This window comes from Tursiops truncatus, chromosome 18 (assembly GCF_011762595.2).
Source record: "Tursiops truncatus isolate mTurTru1 chromosome 18, mTurTru1.mat.Y, whole genome shotgun sequence".
Lineage (NCBI taxonomy): Eukaryota > Metazoa > Chordata > Mammalia > Artiodactyla > Delphinidae > Tursiops > Tursiops truncatus.
The window spans coordinates 5,164,110-5,180,920 of NC_047051.1; the positions used below are offsets into that span (position 1 = coordinate 5,164,110).

Sequence of the window (16,811 nt, forward strand, 5' to 3'; positions counted from 1 at the left end):
GGATCCTGGGAGAACGGGATGGGAAACTCACACTCTCCCATGAGGTGACGAGACAAGCGAGCATTCCTGTTGACACTGCTATTTTTTTTCAACTCTCATAACGGCGGTTCTCAAACTTCTGGGTCTTTAGGATCCTTTACACTCTTGGAAATTACCGAGGACCCCACAGAACTTTTTTACATGGGTTATATCTATCGGTATTTACTGTATTAGAAATGAAAACTGAGCAATTTTAAAGTATTTATTGATTTATTTTAAAAATAATAAACATATTACACGTGTAGATAATATATTTTTTTATAAAAATAGCTATGTTTGCAAAAATTTACCTATTCAGTAGAGTGGCACTGTTTAATATTTTTGCGAACCTCTTCAATGTCTGGCTTATCAAAGACACCTGGATTTTCCTATCTGCCTCTGCAGTCAATCTGCTGTAATATGTTATTTTGGTTGAAGTCTATGAAGAGACTCTGATTTCACACAGATACGTATTTGGAAAAGGAAGAAGTACTTCAACAGCATTTTCAGAAATTTGTGGTATTCTTTTATACTGCATCAGTACTTGCAAGTAACCTCAGCAAGTGGTAGTTTCTTCACATTCTTTTTAATAATGTGGACTTTTCATATGCTGTTACAGTAAAATCCCTTGGTCTACCTTGCACTTCGACTGGATCTTCCACTCATGCATGGTTCTGTAATATCAGGAACTGGTCATCTGGATATTGGTTCGCTGAGTTATGAAGCTCCCCCAAATGTTGACACCTTTCATTATATAATATTTTAAAAACACATTTGTTAACATCACCACTGATCTCATCAGAAAAGTCGTTTAAGCGTTGGGAAACTGTCAAGGTCACTGTTTCCCAAAAGTCTAATTTTCTTTCGTTTGCAAGCTTCAGTTTTATCTCAGCCGTGAATACCGCGAGTTGTTTTCTTTGAAGTGACGGCTCACTTACATCTGAATACCCAGCTAGGTCACCTCGCAGCTCACACAGCCTCGCAGAACTTTTCCTGGAGGCAGCGTTTGGTCCAGCACACCTAACAGGGACGGGCTGTGAAGGGAGGTCTGGTCCAAGGAAACCCATGACTCGCTTCTGCCCACGGTGCTGGGACAAAGAACGCCTTTCCCATCCTGCTCATTCCAGGGGAACACCTGGTTCTACATCTGTTTAAATAAGTGTGTGTGTGTGTGTGTGTGTGTGTGTGTGTGAATAAAACTTTTAACCACTAATCCAGTGGTTTCCAAATTTACCTGCACATTTGAAACCATCTGAGGAGCTTCCAAAAATACAAGTATCTGTTTCCCACCATCAAAGATTATTAGTTCAGGGGTATGGCCTGAGCTTTGGGGTTTTAAAAAGATACCCAGGTGATTCTAAAGTGCACACCAATGTGAAAAACACTATGCTAATCCCTATTTATTAAAAAGAATGATACCAACCTGCTCTGCAGAACTGGGAGCATTCCCACACTCCTCCCAGGAGCAGACAGGTGGCCAGGTGGCCAGCCACAGGAGTCCCAAGACCCATCCCTGTCAAGTGGACAGATACCCCAAAGGAGCAGACAATCGGTCAGTTACTAGCGGGCGATGGTCTGCGTTTCTAAGCATCTCAAAGATCTTCACATTGGCTTTAAAATTTGACACTGAACTAGAGTGAGTGACATTATTTCCTCCTCTTGGATACTGCATGAGAGAGATCTTAAGTGAGGTAGCTGAGCCGTTGCCAGAAAGAGATTGCTGAACTAAAGGAAATGCAACCGGGATGCCGTTTTCTGTAGTGTAAAGAAAGAAACCATTTGGTGCTATATACTTCCTTGGATGTATTTCAGCAAAAGAATCTCTTGAGAAGCTGTTCTTGACAGAAGCCTCAGAGAAGCTGAAATATTGGCCCACATGACTTCCTTTCAGTCAACATAAAGGAATTTATAAGCACAAATTTCAGAAATTTGCTCAGCTTCCTTGCCTACAAAGCTGCTTTTATTCTGGTCACATCCACTTCAGCTGACCTTTGCCCAGTATAATGCCTGAGTCCACTGCCTGTATGATTTCAGCCTTAGACGTTGGAGTAGGCGTATGTTTTGGTACCAAAACTTCCAAAGATTGAATTTGAGAGAACATGATTTTTCAGTTTTCTTTACCCAGTTGTTTTAAGGGGAGTGGCGTTTTGGGTGCTCTTCTGTTTGGCTTGGGGTCAATCTGGTGGTAAGGGGGAGCACCACCTACATTTCCTTCCATTTTACGTAATCAGCTTTTGATTACTGGGAAGCAGATCATTGCCCCAGTCTCCACTGAGGCACGTGGTGTCTTTATTCGTTTGAAGATTCGCTCAGTACCAGTCGGGGTATTAAGGGGCCAGGCACGGGCAGCGGTACAGAAGCCTCACACAAAATGCCGGCCCTGAAGTTGCTCACGCACAGGTGCACATGGACAGGCCTGCAGCTGAGCACCAGACCACGTGATGGAACCAGCGGGGAAGGCAGGGAGGGCTCAAGTTTCAGCCTGACTCGTGGTGAGGCTCCCGGCAGTATCTCAGGGCCGCGGAGATCCAGAGCCTTTACTTTCCAGTAAAAGAACGTGGAGCCCAAAGAGGTTTCCGAAGTCCTGGTTAACTGCTGATGGGACCAGCACGGATCCTTCTTGTCTAGAGCCTCCCTCTGTGGTTACTGTCAGCACACAGCGCTGTGTGTCCTGCCCCTGCTTCCCACGTTCACATCCCCTTCCTGTCTGCTTATGAAAGTGGATCCGGGAGCCCTGAATGAGCTCTCGTTGGCTTACACGGCTACAGAAACGACCTGTCCTACAGAGGGAGCAGGGGGCCAGGGATCGTGCCCTGTCCATCCCAGGGCCCTGCTACTCACACCCCCGCCTCTGACCCTCGCCTGGTCACACCTTCTCTTCCTCCTGGCCGTCTCCTAAAGAGCATCAGACAGGTAGCCTGGTATTTATTTTTGCTGCAGGACCTAGCATAGTGCTTTACATATGAAAGATCCTCAGATGTTTGAAAGTAAATACTGCAGATATATATGTACACGTATGTCAACGGTTTTTCATTACTTTTGGGTGTAGTGGTGGAGACGGAGCATACTGAAAACCTGCCTCAGGCCTCAGGCCTGTTGTCTGCAGTGTAATTAAGGATTAACAGTGTCGCTGTGGGGATTAAAACACTATAAAAGACCTTCTCAGATGGCTAAGGCATTTGATTGCCAAAGTATAACCCGTGGCGCCGTGGGTGGCTACGGTGATCGTGGCGTGTTAAACAAGATGAGCTGTAACCAACCACAGCATCAGATCAAAAGTATTACCTGGTTCCTTGGAGTGTTGGAAGTGTAGTTGTGCTTCTTCCTGTGGCTGTTACTTTCGACGTACATCCGTGACCATGCAAAGCAGTGTGCAGAATGGAAGATAAAATGCCGTTTGCTGGCGTGGAAAGGGCTCTGGCCGTAGAATAAAGGAATGAATCGGGGCGCAATGCACTGAACCCGGCTTCCATGGTCCCAAGGCTCTATTTCCCTAAACAGAAGAAGAGGAACCATAGTTTCCCACAGCCTGATGTACTTCACGAATCTCCAAGTCACGTGTGTGCAGCGAGTTTGGTGCCTTTGTTCTTGTCTGTGTCAGACTCACCTGGGCTCCTGCATGGCCAGCGCTCTTAGCCGACTTAGATCTGCTTCTAGGAGTCTGTCCCAAACGGAGCAGCCCCGGCGGCCAGCGTGCTGACAGCTTTTCACCTGCGGTTTCCTTCCCTGCCTGCTCTGGGCCATCTGCTTACTCCACAGGTGCCTTTCTCTCATCTGCTCCTTCTGTCCCAGCTGGAATGGAGCTGGTTCCAGTCCCAGCTCCACATCCTTCCGGCTTGGGAGCCTGGATAAGGTGCTTTGCCTCTTGTGCATCTGTAAGAGGGGAGACGGTGGAGAGATGAAGTGAGGCGTTGGTAACGTAAGGGCACAGGGAACTGCTCGTCAGTGTCAGCAACACCGCTGTCGTCGTTCTTATTGGCTAGTGGTCATGTGTCACTCTTTGAGGGGTCACATTCATGAAACTGCTTTAGACACAAACGTGGCAGGTCTGTATCTGCAGAATGTCAGCTATTACTACCTCTGTCCTTCAGCAGCAGAGAGACAGAAGTATGAAAATCAGAAAGAAAAACTGCATTTATCTTTCCCCTTCTGTTCTCTAGATTTGTTTTATAATTTACTGGTTTTCATACGTCGAGTATGATACCTGTGGGGAGAAAGAGCCTCATTTTTGCAAATGACAGTTACACAGTGTTACACAGTGTGCCTACTCGAGAAGAAGGGAAAGAAGACTGAAAAGCGTAGAGCCCTGGCCTCGGCCCGTCTTAATCTCTCCCGTGGCGGGCGGAGCCCTTCATCTCAGCCTCTGGGCTCACAGCTTTGAAAGCGAAGGGACTCGCTTCACTTGTCAGGTTTCACGTGGATAGGATGCCAGCTCCTGAGTCTGACAGTGCTGTCATGGGCACTTTCTAGAGCAGTTTTAACCAGTCTCATTCTCTTTAGGGTTTTATATCCATTTATGTTGTTAGCACCTTAAATCTGGCCCTTCCCACATGAGCGAGTATAACGTTCTAAAATCAAAAATGAACCCAAAACAAAAATAACTAGCCAGCATGAGAAAGTCAACAGAGCTGGGGTCAGAGTTCCACAGGAAAGCAGCTGCCCATCCTGTGGCCTCCTGCGGTCCCCACCCACATCCTTGGGCGCGGCCAGGGACAAAGCCGGTACAGACCCACCCAGCAGCCAGGCCTGTGCCCGTGCCGCAGGGCTCAGGCTTTTGCCTTGATGCTGATATAAAGAAGGCTTTAGGGCGGCTGAGGATCTAACGCTAGCTTATTGTGTCATCTCAAATACAGAATAACATGGCACTAAAAGAGAGCTGAGAAACAAGGAGACAGAGAGCAATGAAATAATTTCCTAATTTGATAAAGGAGAGGAGGGTCACTTTCTGAAGGGCCAACATACAGAACGTGCGCGGAGAAACTCAGAAGTGGAAGGACCTTCGAGATCACCCACTTACTCCAGCCTCCAGTGTTATTTATACCCGAGGACCATCTACAAACAGAGTCTATAGACCATTAGGAAATGCAAATTATAAGCTGAGAGGTACTACCCAGTAGCCCACTGACTCTGATATCAATGGAGAATTGAGATATCCTGGAAAGTGAAACTTGCAGATACAGAAGTTTAACCATCTGAAGTACCGAAACTTTAAAGCTGTAACCATTTTTATGAACATTTCTGTAAAACATCTTATTCGTTTCTTCCTGATGGCTCAGGTTCTTTTCATTTTTTAATCATTTTTTTCATGGAGAAACATCAGACATTCTTCTCTGTTCTTGATTAACTTATTATCCCAGGTGACTTGAGACTTAGCTGTCTTGAGTTTCCATCACGGAAAAATCCCTGATGTATTAACTTGAGTGCTATATATATTCTTTTTCATGAAGGGAGAGTGAAGAGTAATAATATGGGTCCACAATCCCTTGTTTAAAGCCCCTGGATCCAGATATGTTTCTAAATTTAGATATTTTCACATTTTAGATAGGTGCTATAGCCCAGACAGCGTGCACAGCAAATACCCTAGTGGTACTTGTTCAACACGTGATCATTTCCTCAGCAAAGCATAGGAACGCTTCCCTCAAACGGGATACAGAGTAGAAAGAAGGGCCCAGCGTCAGGTTAGGCCAGGTCTGGTTGCCAAACGAGTTGTCGTATCAGAAAAAGAACTTGGGGGCTTCCCTGGTGGCGCAGTGGTTGAGAGTCCATCTGCCGGCGCAGGGGACACGGGTTCGTGGCCTGGTCTAGGAAGATCCCACGTGCCGCGGAGCGGCTGGGCCCGTGAGCCATGGCCGCTGAGCCTGCGTGTCTGGAGCCTGTGCTCCACAATGGGAGAGGCCGCAACAGTGAGAGGCCCGCGTACCGCAAAAAAAAAAAAAGAATAAAGCCATTAAAAATCAGCAGAGAGGACTTCCCTGGTGGCACAGTGGTTAAGAATCCACCTGCCAATGCAGGGGACACGGGTTCGATCCCTGGTCCGGGAAGATCCCCACATGCTGCAGAGCAACTAAGCCCCTGTGCCACAACTGCTGAGCCAGTGCTCTAGAGCCCGCGCGCCACAGCTACTGAGCCTTCGTGCCACAACTACTGAAGCCCGCGCGCTTAGAGCCCGTGCTCCCCAACAGGAGAAGCCACTGCAATGAGAAGCCCACGTACCACAAAAAAAAAAATGAAAAAAGAAGAACTTGGTTTTCCAATTTTGGAATTATGCATAAGAAATCACAGCCCCATAGGTAACATTCATTGAAGATTTACCATATGCCAGGCCCTGTGCTAAGAGCTTTGTGCATTATCTCATTAGACCCTTGCAATAGGTGGATACTTCTACTGCTTCCATTTGCAAATAGAAAAGCGAGGCACAGAGGCATTAAGTAACTTGCCCACCGTCACAGAGCGAATGGAGTCGGAGGAGTAGGCCGCGCACTGAGCTAACCTTTACCAAGTGCTGGTTGCGCGTCAGGCATTGTCCTGAGCACATTCTCCCTCCTTTGATCGGCATCCGGTCCCCTAAAACAGTCACTACTGTCCCCACCTAATAGATGAGAGACAACAGGGAGATTATTTAACATGCCCAAGGTCTGGCCTAAGAGACAGTATGATTCCAGAGCACGTGTGTACACTGTGTTGTATGACTTTGTAGCCGGAGGACAACTGGCAGGGAGCTTCCGCAAAATTAATGACCACGTTATAGGCCAGAGCCGCTCTCTGCCAGGGACTTCCTCACGTTCAGCATTGATGTTACTCTCCTTATGCTTGAATACATTCAGTGCAGATTTTATACTTTCTTTATATGGAATCATTTGCCACGTGTCCGTTCACATCTGCCCTCAACTGCTCCCCCCCCGGCCCCCCAATCTCGTTGTCCTGCCTCATTTATCAGTGGAGCGTGGGTGAGCACTTGTCACCATTTCTAAAATGTGTCCTGGCATATCTGGGGGAGCCGCTTTCATTCCTCCTTCCCCACTCCTCCCCCCACCCAAGTACACCAAGTTCTCTCCAAGCCACGCTTGACTTTTCACCTTGAAGGTGGACACAACCTAGGCACAACCAGCATTAAAACTCACATCTTCGATGTGAAAAAGTGATGTAAAGGCCGGTTTTCTTGTGGACTTTGTTCCAGAACACCACCTCATTCCACGCTAGCTTCTGGTCCCTGTGCTGAGTCGGCGGGTTACATGAGCAGCGGGGAGCTAGGGGTGCTTCCTCCGACGTGGTCCCCACTCACAGCATGAACCCTGCCGGTCTCTAGCCCAGGAGGAGCTCTGTCCATCTCAGGCAAGCACACGGTGCTGGAGATGATCTCACGTGGAAGATGGCAAAATGCACTTGAATGCGCCAGCAGTTTCCAAAGGTTTGAATATCTTGGGTTACTGTCCCATCTGGCAGTAATCACCTTCTTTCTTTGTTTAATCCAGACAAGAACTGACCAGTTTTACCAGCGCTGACGACCCACTGCACTGACAAGGCCCCAGAATTCTCCCGTAGCTGGCTGTTCTGCACCAGCCGTTTCTAGTCCGCCCCATCCCAGAGAGAGCGGTGCTCCGTTGCTCACGAACATGATTAGCTGCTACAGTAAGCCCTGGCCACAGCTGGCAAAGAGGGGCACCTGGGCTCTTCGTGTTCCGCATTGAAGGGCAGTCCCCTCCCGCAGGCTGGCGGAGTTGTGCCGCTCTGTGACACACGCGTGTGTCGTGCTCTTCTGAACCTCTGCTGAGCTTGCCAATGCGGTGGTCCAGGTGTCGTCAGCCACTCAGTGCCTAGATGCACTGATGATCCTGTAAAGTCACTGAGGTCAGAGCCTGGCCATCCCTCCCAACTGCACAGGTGTCCTGAGCCTGTCCCTCTGGGAGGTACACGTGGCTGTGCCTGGGGGCCCCTGAGGAGCGTCATGCTGGCGCGCTTTTCCGGAAGCTCGGCCTCCCCCAGCCTCACACGCAGAACCGTGGGTTTTCTCTGCTCTCTGTTGTTGCCTTTCTTCTTTGCTCACCACTGTGGCTTCTGAACTTCAGCAGTAGAAGAAAACCAGACCTCCGGTGCCGTCCCCACCCAGCGTTCCCACTGCTTCTGCTGCCCCCTGCGTCCTTTTCTCCCTGAGTCCGTCTCCTCACCGCCGCTCATTCCCCGTCACTCCTCCCAGCCTGAGCGTTAAGCACACCAGCACGTGGGCGCACACACCAGCACGTGGGCGCACACACCACTTGAGACCTCGCGGGTACTTTCTCTCCACGCAGGCTCAAGAGCTGCTTATTCGCAGCAGGAGCCATTTTCTTTTCTTTTTCTCCTCCTCCTTTTTTTTTTTTTTTTTTTTTTTTGCGGTACGCGGGCCTCTCACTGCTGTGGCCTCTCCCGTTGCGGAGCACAGGCTCCGGACGCGCAGGCTCAGTGGCCATGGCTCACGGGCCCAGCCGCTCCGCGGCATGTGGGATCTTCCTGGACCGGGGCACGAACCCGTGTCCCCTGCATCGGCAGGCGGACTCTCAACCACTGCGCCACCAGGGAAGCCCCTTTCCTCCTCCTTTTACTAACAGATTCAGTGCCATTCTGACTGTCTGAGGTAGTCTGACCTCCATAACAGGGACACTTGGCTGGTGACCCCTTACATGTCTCTTCCACGAGAAAATCACTGCAGTGGGGCTGCTGGTGGGTTGCTTTTGAGTTTTGTGTGGGATTCTCCTTGAATCCAAGTTTGATACAAAGATGGAGATTACAGAATACTACATTCAGTTTTATTTACTACCAGCCACCCTGAGTAACATGATTTGGACCAATTAGCATCCTCCTTGGCTCAAGGCCAAGAGAAGTATTCAGGTTTTCATCGTGTGGGGTTTTCTTTTCTAAAATGAAAGGTTTACTACACCTGAAAAATAAAACAAATACTGAGTATATAAATATACCTAAACATGTAAATTAACGATTTAACCAGTTACATCCTTCCTCCTGGGTGAACTTGACTCAGGGAGCCCCTGAAATGTACACTGCACAGAAATTCACCCAGAGGGTAGATGTGTGAAGAGCGCTCTGGGACAGAGCACAGACTCTGAAACAGAAGGTCCTGAAATAGAAACTTTAGGTTTTTTGGAGGGTAAAAGGTGATTATCGCATTTAATAGATTCTTTAGATATTTTTATTTCTAGAGTAGATCATATAGCTCCAGTATTCAAGATATAGCAAGGTGTCCTTTTTTTTTTCCTCAGGGAGGGACTGATCCTTCTTCTTTGATATTTAAAAACAAGCCACCATAAATGTAACTAAAAATGCAGATTCTAGTCAAATCAGGCATTTATGGTGTAAGGAGATATTATTAAATGACTCAGGTAATTTGGGTTGTGGTCAACACCTATATATAACATTGTGGTACCTGTTGGGAAAGTTAGTCCCAACAAGGAAGAAAGGGTTAAAGTCTTCAGATGAGGTCCAGCCAGTCTGTGTCCAGAATTCTAAGTGTCTTGGGTTTTCCCCCCCTGCGCCCAGAGTTTACACTAGGTGGCATGCAAGGAAAGCTAAACAAATTCAGAAAGTCGACTCTGGGGAAGCAGTTCTTTGGTACTTGCCACGATCGGAGGGTTCAGCTTTGGAGTCAGTGTTTGATTTGTGGTTGTTTTTTCCCCCAGGATGAAGTGTCCTCTTGTTGGTACAAATAAAAGATTTCTAATTAACACAATTAAGAACACGCTGCCCTCCCAGAAAGAGCAAGACCACGAACAAAAAGAGGATAGTGAGGAACCTGCGAAAAGCCAGGACCAGAAGGAGGAAAGCCGGCAGAAGCACAGAACCCACCCATACAAGCACAGGGTCCACGCTCGGGGCCCTGCCCGTCATTCTCCGCCGGGGAAGCGGCGCAGCCCGGAGAAGTCCCAGAAGCGATCCAGCAAGCGGTGAGGCAGGGACGCAGGGTGAGCGCGACCGTCCCAGCACCCGGGCCTGGGCTGGTGCAGAGACGGGGCTGAGGACGGGCCCGCTGCTGGCAGCGCAAACACCCAAGAGGGATTTTCCAGCAGGGCAGCTGTCGTGACAGCGGAAGATCACCTGAGGCTCCGAGGAAAGAGTTCAAAGGGAACGCTCTGAAGACGCCTTGGCAAGTTTAAGCTGCTTCAGCGGTGTAGTATACATACGTATTGATTTTATTCTGTCTTGTTTGGAAGTTGGTTTCAAAATAAATCTTTAAAGTTTTCAGAGATTATTAAAACTAGTTCCACTTATTTTTTGGTGTGCTGCCCTCGTGATCCTTTCTCAAAATTTCTCAAAAAATTAAACACTTGTAAATCCTATACTTTACTTTTTTGGGTGACAAATTTAAGTTTTAGAAATCTGGCCGTATTTATGAAAAGGGCTAGAAACCGTATTTATGAAAAGGGCTAGAAATTGACCACGAAACTCTGATAGCACCGCACCTGTGGTCCTTTAAGTAAACAATGTAGGAAAATCTCCAAATCCTCTTGAATTCATGCTCCCTGTCAATAACCAGAGGTTCAAAAACTGTCTCTGTGGTTTCCGTGTGCACTCTCAAACTCATTCCTGAGACAGAGCAGTTTTTCTACATTTAATTTTGGGGGGGAATGTGTACGTTTTAAGTGGTGCTTTTAAAAGAACCTTCAAAAGTTAAAGTGAACATGATTTTCGTGCTATGTCTTATTTAGCTAAAGACGTACGATGCCACTCTCAGTATAGTTGTTTCAGAAATCTGAATTTTCAATAAAAGTGTGTTTACCATGCCTTTTTTCGTTTTTTCAATATCGGCGTGGCTCTCTTCTAACATACAATTATAAACCTTTCAAACCTGTATTCTTCCTTGCATTCTCAGGAAAATGTCACCAAGCACCCTCTTCCCCCATCCACAAAAGGAAGAAGAATCTCTCTGTCCATACCCCACCCCCAATCTTCCAAAGCATCTGAGCTTATGCCTGGCCGCTCCCAGATAATCACTCAACGCAGCCCCACTCCCTGCTTCCTGGCAGCCGAGAAAAAACCCTTTCTAAGCACTAGAAAGGAGCACATCCGCAAAGCTAGCTTTGGGGTGCTGGACGGACGCGTACCGCTCCCCCCGCCGAGCTGCTGTGCCACACCTGCTCAGTCTGCTTGGAGCCGAAAGCTCAGGGGCACAAGCCCAGAGCCTGCCCGCTCTGCGCACCCTTCTCCCCCAGACCCCGGCCTCACCCCATGACTTGGTACAAACACCCTTTCCTTTCAGACATTCCAGAGGAGTCATCTGGCTCATGTGACTGTAATCCAAACCAGTGACGCATTAGCCTGTATCACTTGTGCTAAAATTCGAAATGTTTTGTATTTAAATATCTATTGGAAACAGCCCAGAGTTGTGGTTTTAAACATTCTTGTTCTAATTAAGTAAAATAAGACTGGACTGTATCATCTGTCTCTGTGCTCTGTGTTTAGAGCACACTGGCAAGCTCATTATTCCTAAAAGAGGGGGATGATTATAACGAGCACATTCTTTCACTCAGAAGTAAAGGAAGCGCCTTGGCCTTATCACACGTACCTTTCTCAGACAGTCATGGTAAAGGACAAGTGTTCCACAAAACCATTTTCCCTTTAAGATCCACTGTCCCACTTGTGAAATTTTTCTTAGAATCTTTAAAACTTTCATCACAAGCAGCCATGGTTTCCTGTGTTTAAATGTCAAAAGCAAATCATTCCTCTGTGTTCCATATGTATACAGTGGATATCAGGGAGGGGCTGGTCCTGAGACGCAAACCCAGCCACCTCCTGCGTCTGCGGGGGACACACGGGCACGGCAGCACCGTACTAAGAGATCATCCAGCCCAGGACACAAGGTGGAGGGGGTTGAATCTCAGCCCCCCTCTGCCATTGGCTCACTGGGGGGCCTCCTCTGGGCCACTTCTCTGCACGGCATCATCCTCATCTGCAAACTAGGATGTTTGCACTGGGACTTCCCAGCTGGTCCAGTGGTTAGGACCCCACTTCCACTGCAGGGGACCCAGGTTCGATCCCTGGTCGGGGAACTAAGATTCCACATGCCACACGGTACGGCCAAAAATAAAAAAGTAAATAAATAAAATAAGGTGTTTGCGCTGAGTCTCTGGTTTTGAAACAAGTAGAGACAGAAGTGCATGTCTGGCCCTAAGCTTAGGAACTGCATTGCCTGCTTCCACTAGAAAGCGGCACGAGTTACACCTAAGTGCAAGCTAGCACAATTCGTTTACTGTTTTAAATCATTTTAGAAAACATCATCGCCAAGAAAGTAAATGAGAAGCCACGGTCTCTGCCATGTCCCGTCACCTGCTGGTGGCCAGTCTTTCTGAACAGCGCATACGTGGAGGGAGAGGGAGCCAGGGTGGGTAGTTTTCCCGAGAGCAGGCTACGTACTGAGGACGTCTCCTCCGGCCTGATTCTGGAAGGTGGCCGTGGAGTTTTTAATTTCTCTGTGATTTTTTTGGGGGGTGGGGGGCGAGGGGTGGATAGATTTGCCTCAGATCTACTAGGTGGAATTTACCATTCTGTCATTGATTATCGATGTGACTTAACGTGGCATTTACATGTTTATATTATTACATCATATCTGTCACTGCTAGAAGTCTTGCCACTGTCTTTGGATCATAAAGAATATCTGGTAGGTAATCAGTGCTTGTTGAATAGACATTACCTGAGGTGAACCTCAGATAAAGTGAAGCCTAGCCACTTTCCTAAGGAGCATTAAACCCACAAGGTATCGCAGGCTATACGGGAACCCGCGTGGACAACAACATTCATTGTCTGTCACCTATGGGCAAACATTGTGGGGCCCTTTTTCCCCAGCTTGCTGAGATATCCAGTATTTGATATATAACACTGTACATTTAAGGTATACAATATGATGATTTGATAGAAGTACATATTGCAAAGTGATTATCACAATAAGGTTGGTTAACACAGTCATTACCTGAGTTACCATTTTGTGTGTGCGCGGTGAGAAAGTTAAGATACGCCTTTTTTTTTTTTTTGCGGTACGCAGGCCTCTCACTGCTGTGGCCTCTCCCGCCGCGGAGCACAGGCTCCGGACGCGCAGGCTCAGCGGCCATGGCTCACGGGCCCAGCTGCTCCGCGGCACGCGGGATCCTCCCGGACCGGGGCATGAACCCGCGCCCACCGCATCGGCAGGCGGACTCTCAACCACTGCGCCACCAGGGAAGCCCAAGATACGCCTTTTAAAACCCCGTGTCCACGTGGTTATCTTACAACCCTATGAAGAAGATGCCATCACTCCCATTACAAATAAGGAAACCAAGGAGAGGTTTAAAGTTTGCCCAAGGTCATGGAAGTGGCAGAAATCCTATTGGAAGCCAGGACTGTCTGAATCAAAAACCTATATTCTTTCTTCTACCTTATGCTGAACTTGATCCAAACTCAGCTCCCTCAAAACACAGGACTGGGATGTCTCAACGCACTTATGTCCCAAGGATTGCCAGTTTAAGAGCCTAAAGAATTTTTATAACCAATGCATTTCACTGGTTAAAATTTACTCCCGAGGGGATCTGAATGCAGAAGCCCTGTGGCAGGGAACATTTGCCCTGGAGCCACATCTCTGTGGGCCAGTTTAGACAGCCGTCTAAATCCAAGAGAAAAACTCTTACCCTTCCATGCTTCCGCGGTTAAACAGCAGCCCACAGACTATAACGAGGGGACACTAAACTCTCCATGTGAAGCACATATTTTAGGTTACTTCACATTTAACCTCGTCTTTTTTCCACCCACAATAGCAAGGTTTGGGAGTTAAAAAGTCTTAGAGGGGCTTTCCTGGTGGCGCAGTGGTTAAGAATCCACCTGCCAATGCAGGGGACACGGGTTCAAGCCCCGGTCCGGGAAGATCCCACATGCCGGGGAGCAACTAAGCCCGTGCACCACAACTACTGAGTCTGCGCTCTAGAGCCTGAGAGCCACAACTACTGAGCCCGTGTGCCACAACTACTGAAGCCCGTGAGCCTAGAGCCCGTGCTCTGCAACAAGAGAAGCCACCGCAATGAGAAGCCCACGCACTGCAATGAAGAGTAGTCCCTGCTCACCAAAACTACAGAAAGCCTGCGTGCAGCAACGAAGACCCAACGCAGCCAAAATTAAATTTAAAAAAAAGTCTTAGAGTCAAGGTCTCTGTGGTACTATAAACAACATCCTATGGTCCAAGGAAAGTACACTACCTCTGCCTCTACCTTAGGCCCTGGAAAGGCATGTCTACAGATCATAGATTGAGCCCTGCCACATGGCTCATCCCAGTATAGAGAATGAGAAGGACAGTCTGCCGAATGGAAACTCTTGTTCTCAGCATGGAAAACAACGCCAAGAAGCAGGCGCTCACGCACAGGAACACATTTTAAAAAGTAAGTTAATTAATTAATGTACATTAAACAGGCACGACAACATAGCAAGTAGAATTCAGAGGGATTTTGTAAATAAATCATTTTTATTTGGGTTGCCATGCCATAAATCTCAGTAGAAGGCCCTGGGCATTATGAAAAGGCCCAATAATAAACATAGATTTAAGAGCATTATTAATAGTTGACTACATGAGCAATTTCTCCCATCTATCTAGCCCTGTATTTTCACCGCTGGCTTATATAACTTATAAAAATTTCCTAAGTGAGACATAAACTCCAGATAGAACATATTTTATAAAATACTGGAGGAAGATGTTTCTCCACCAGGCGAACGTACAGCCTGCCCACGGCGCTGGTCCCCTGTCTCTCCCAAATTGTTTCTTCTCATTAATTCCTCAGGCATAGTCCTCTCAAAATGAACTAGTATACACTGTCCAATTATGAACCTCTATTTACTCCAAATTATAGATCCATCAGTCGGATGGGTAGTCTTTCAAAGTTCGATGTCAGTTTACAAAGGAAAAACAGCAAGACTGGTTTTCAATCCTACAGGGTTTTTTAAAATATTTATCTATCTATCTATCTATCTATCTATCTATCTATCTATCTATTTTACCTACCTACCTACCCACCCTGGGTCTTAGTTGCCCCACACAGGATCTTCGATGCTGCGAGCAGAATCTTCGTTGCAACATGCAGGATCTTTTTTTTAGTTGCGGCATGCGGGATATTTAGTTGCAGCATGTGGGATATTTAGTTGCAGCATGTGGGATATTTAGTTGCAGCATGTGGGATCTAGTTCCCCAACCAGGGATCGAACCCAGGCCCCCCTGCATTGGGAGCCCAGAGTCTTAACCACTGGATACCAGGGAAGTCACGATCCTATAGGCTTTTTTCTAAAAAAATTTATTTATTTATTTAGTTTTTGGCCGCGTTGGGTCTTTGTTGCTACGTGCGGCTTTCTCGAGTTGCAGCGAGCGGGGGCTGCTCTTCGTTGTGGTGCACGGGCTTCTCATTGCGGTGGCTTCTCTTGTTGTGGACCACGGGCTCCAGGCACACAGGCTCAGTAGTTGTGGCTCTCGGGCTCTAGAGCGCAGGCTCAGTAGCTGTGGCGCACGGGCTTAGTTGCTCCGCGGCATGTGGGATCTTCCCAGACCAGGGCTCGAACCCGTGTCCCCTGCATTGGCAGGCGGATTCTTAACCACTGCACCACCAGGGGAGTCTCAGGTTTTTAATCCTATATCCTACATAAAAAACAAAGCATCACTCACTCACTCACTCATTCAGTAAACACTTAGGGAACCAAGCACATATGACAAGCACATGCTGGGCCCAGACTGGAGCAGTTTAACTCCTGTCTTCAGACTCTGCTGGGCCATGTTCATGTCTTCCAAATTCAAAGCTGTAGAGTGTTTGTGCAGCAAGAGATTTACTTCTCAAGAATATCTTGGCCAGGGCTTCCCTGGTGGCGCAGTGGTTGAGAGTCCGCCTGCCGATGCAGGGGACGCGGGTTCGTGCCCCGGTCCGGGAGGATCCCACATGCCGCGGAGCGGCTAGGCCCGTGAGCCATGGCCGCTGAGCCTGCGCGTCCGGAGCCTGTGCTCCGCAACGGGAGAGGCCACAGGTGAGAGGCCCGCTTACCGCAAAAAAAAAAAAAAAGAATGTCTTGGCCATGCCTGTATTTCAATCTTCTATATGAGAAGCACTGGTGGTTGTTCATCAGCACAAAACAGCGCAGACGCTTTCATCTTCATTTTTTAGGAAAAGTTTTCCATTTTGTTAAGTTCTAAAAATATGTATATATATAATGAATCTTAAAAATATGTATGTATTTCAAAACTATAAACATTTATATATATATAATCGGTGCATGTAAGACTGTTAGAAACACACTAGGAACACAATAAAATTTTGGCAAAAGGTGAAACAGTCACAGAAAATACAAACATCCAACGAATATACAAAAAAAATCATCTAAAAAACAAAAATGTAAATTAAAATGATTTTTTTCACCTTTTAAATTAGCAGGGTTTTTTTTTAAGTAACTCTGCTGACAAGTATGGTGATACAAATACTCTCAGAAAACAATTAGCAAATTAGAGAAATGCAAATCAAAACTACAATGAGGGCTTCCCTGGTGGCGCAGTGGTTAAGAGTCCGCCTGCCAATGCAGGGGACACAGGTTCATGCCCCGGTCCGGGAAGATCCCACATGCCGCGGGGCGGCTGGGCCCGTGAGCCATGGCTGCTGAGCCTGCGCGTCCGGAGCCTGTGCTCCGCAACGGGAGAGGCCACAACAGTGAGAGGCCCGCGTACCGCAAAAAAAAAAAAAAAAAAAAAAAAAATGAAAAACAGAGTTGCCCTATGATCCAGCAATCCCACTCCTGGGCGTACATCCAGACAAAACTATAAT

General features: G+C 47.5%; 1 protein-coding gene across 1 annotated transcript in view; it reads left to right on the top strand.

Annotated features, from left to right (window-relative positions):
• LOC109550254 (RNA polymerase I and III subunit D) overlaps positions 1–10,274 on the top strand; it is a 41,807-nt gene extending 31,533 nt beyond the window's left edge. The window contains exon 3 of the mRNA XM_033843660.2: positions 9,687–10,274. Coding sequence (XP_033699551.1) covers positions 9,687–9,954 — 268 coding nt within the window. The 3' untranslated portion in view covers positions 9,955–10,274. The remainder of the gene's footprint in view (positions 1–9,686) is intronic.
• Positions 10,275–16,811: the final 6,537 nt, after the last annotated feature.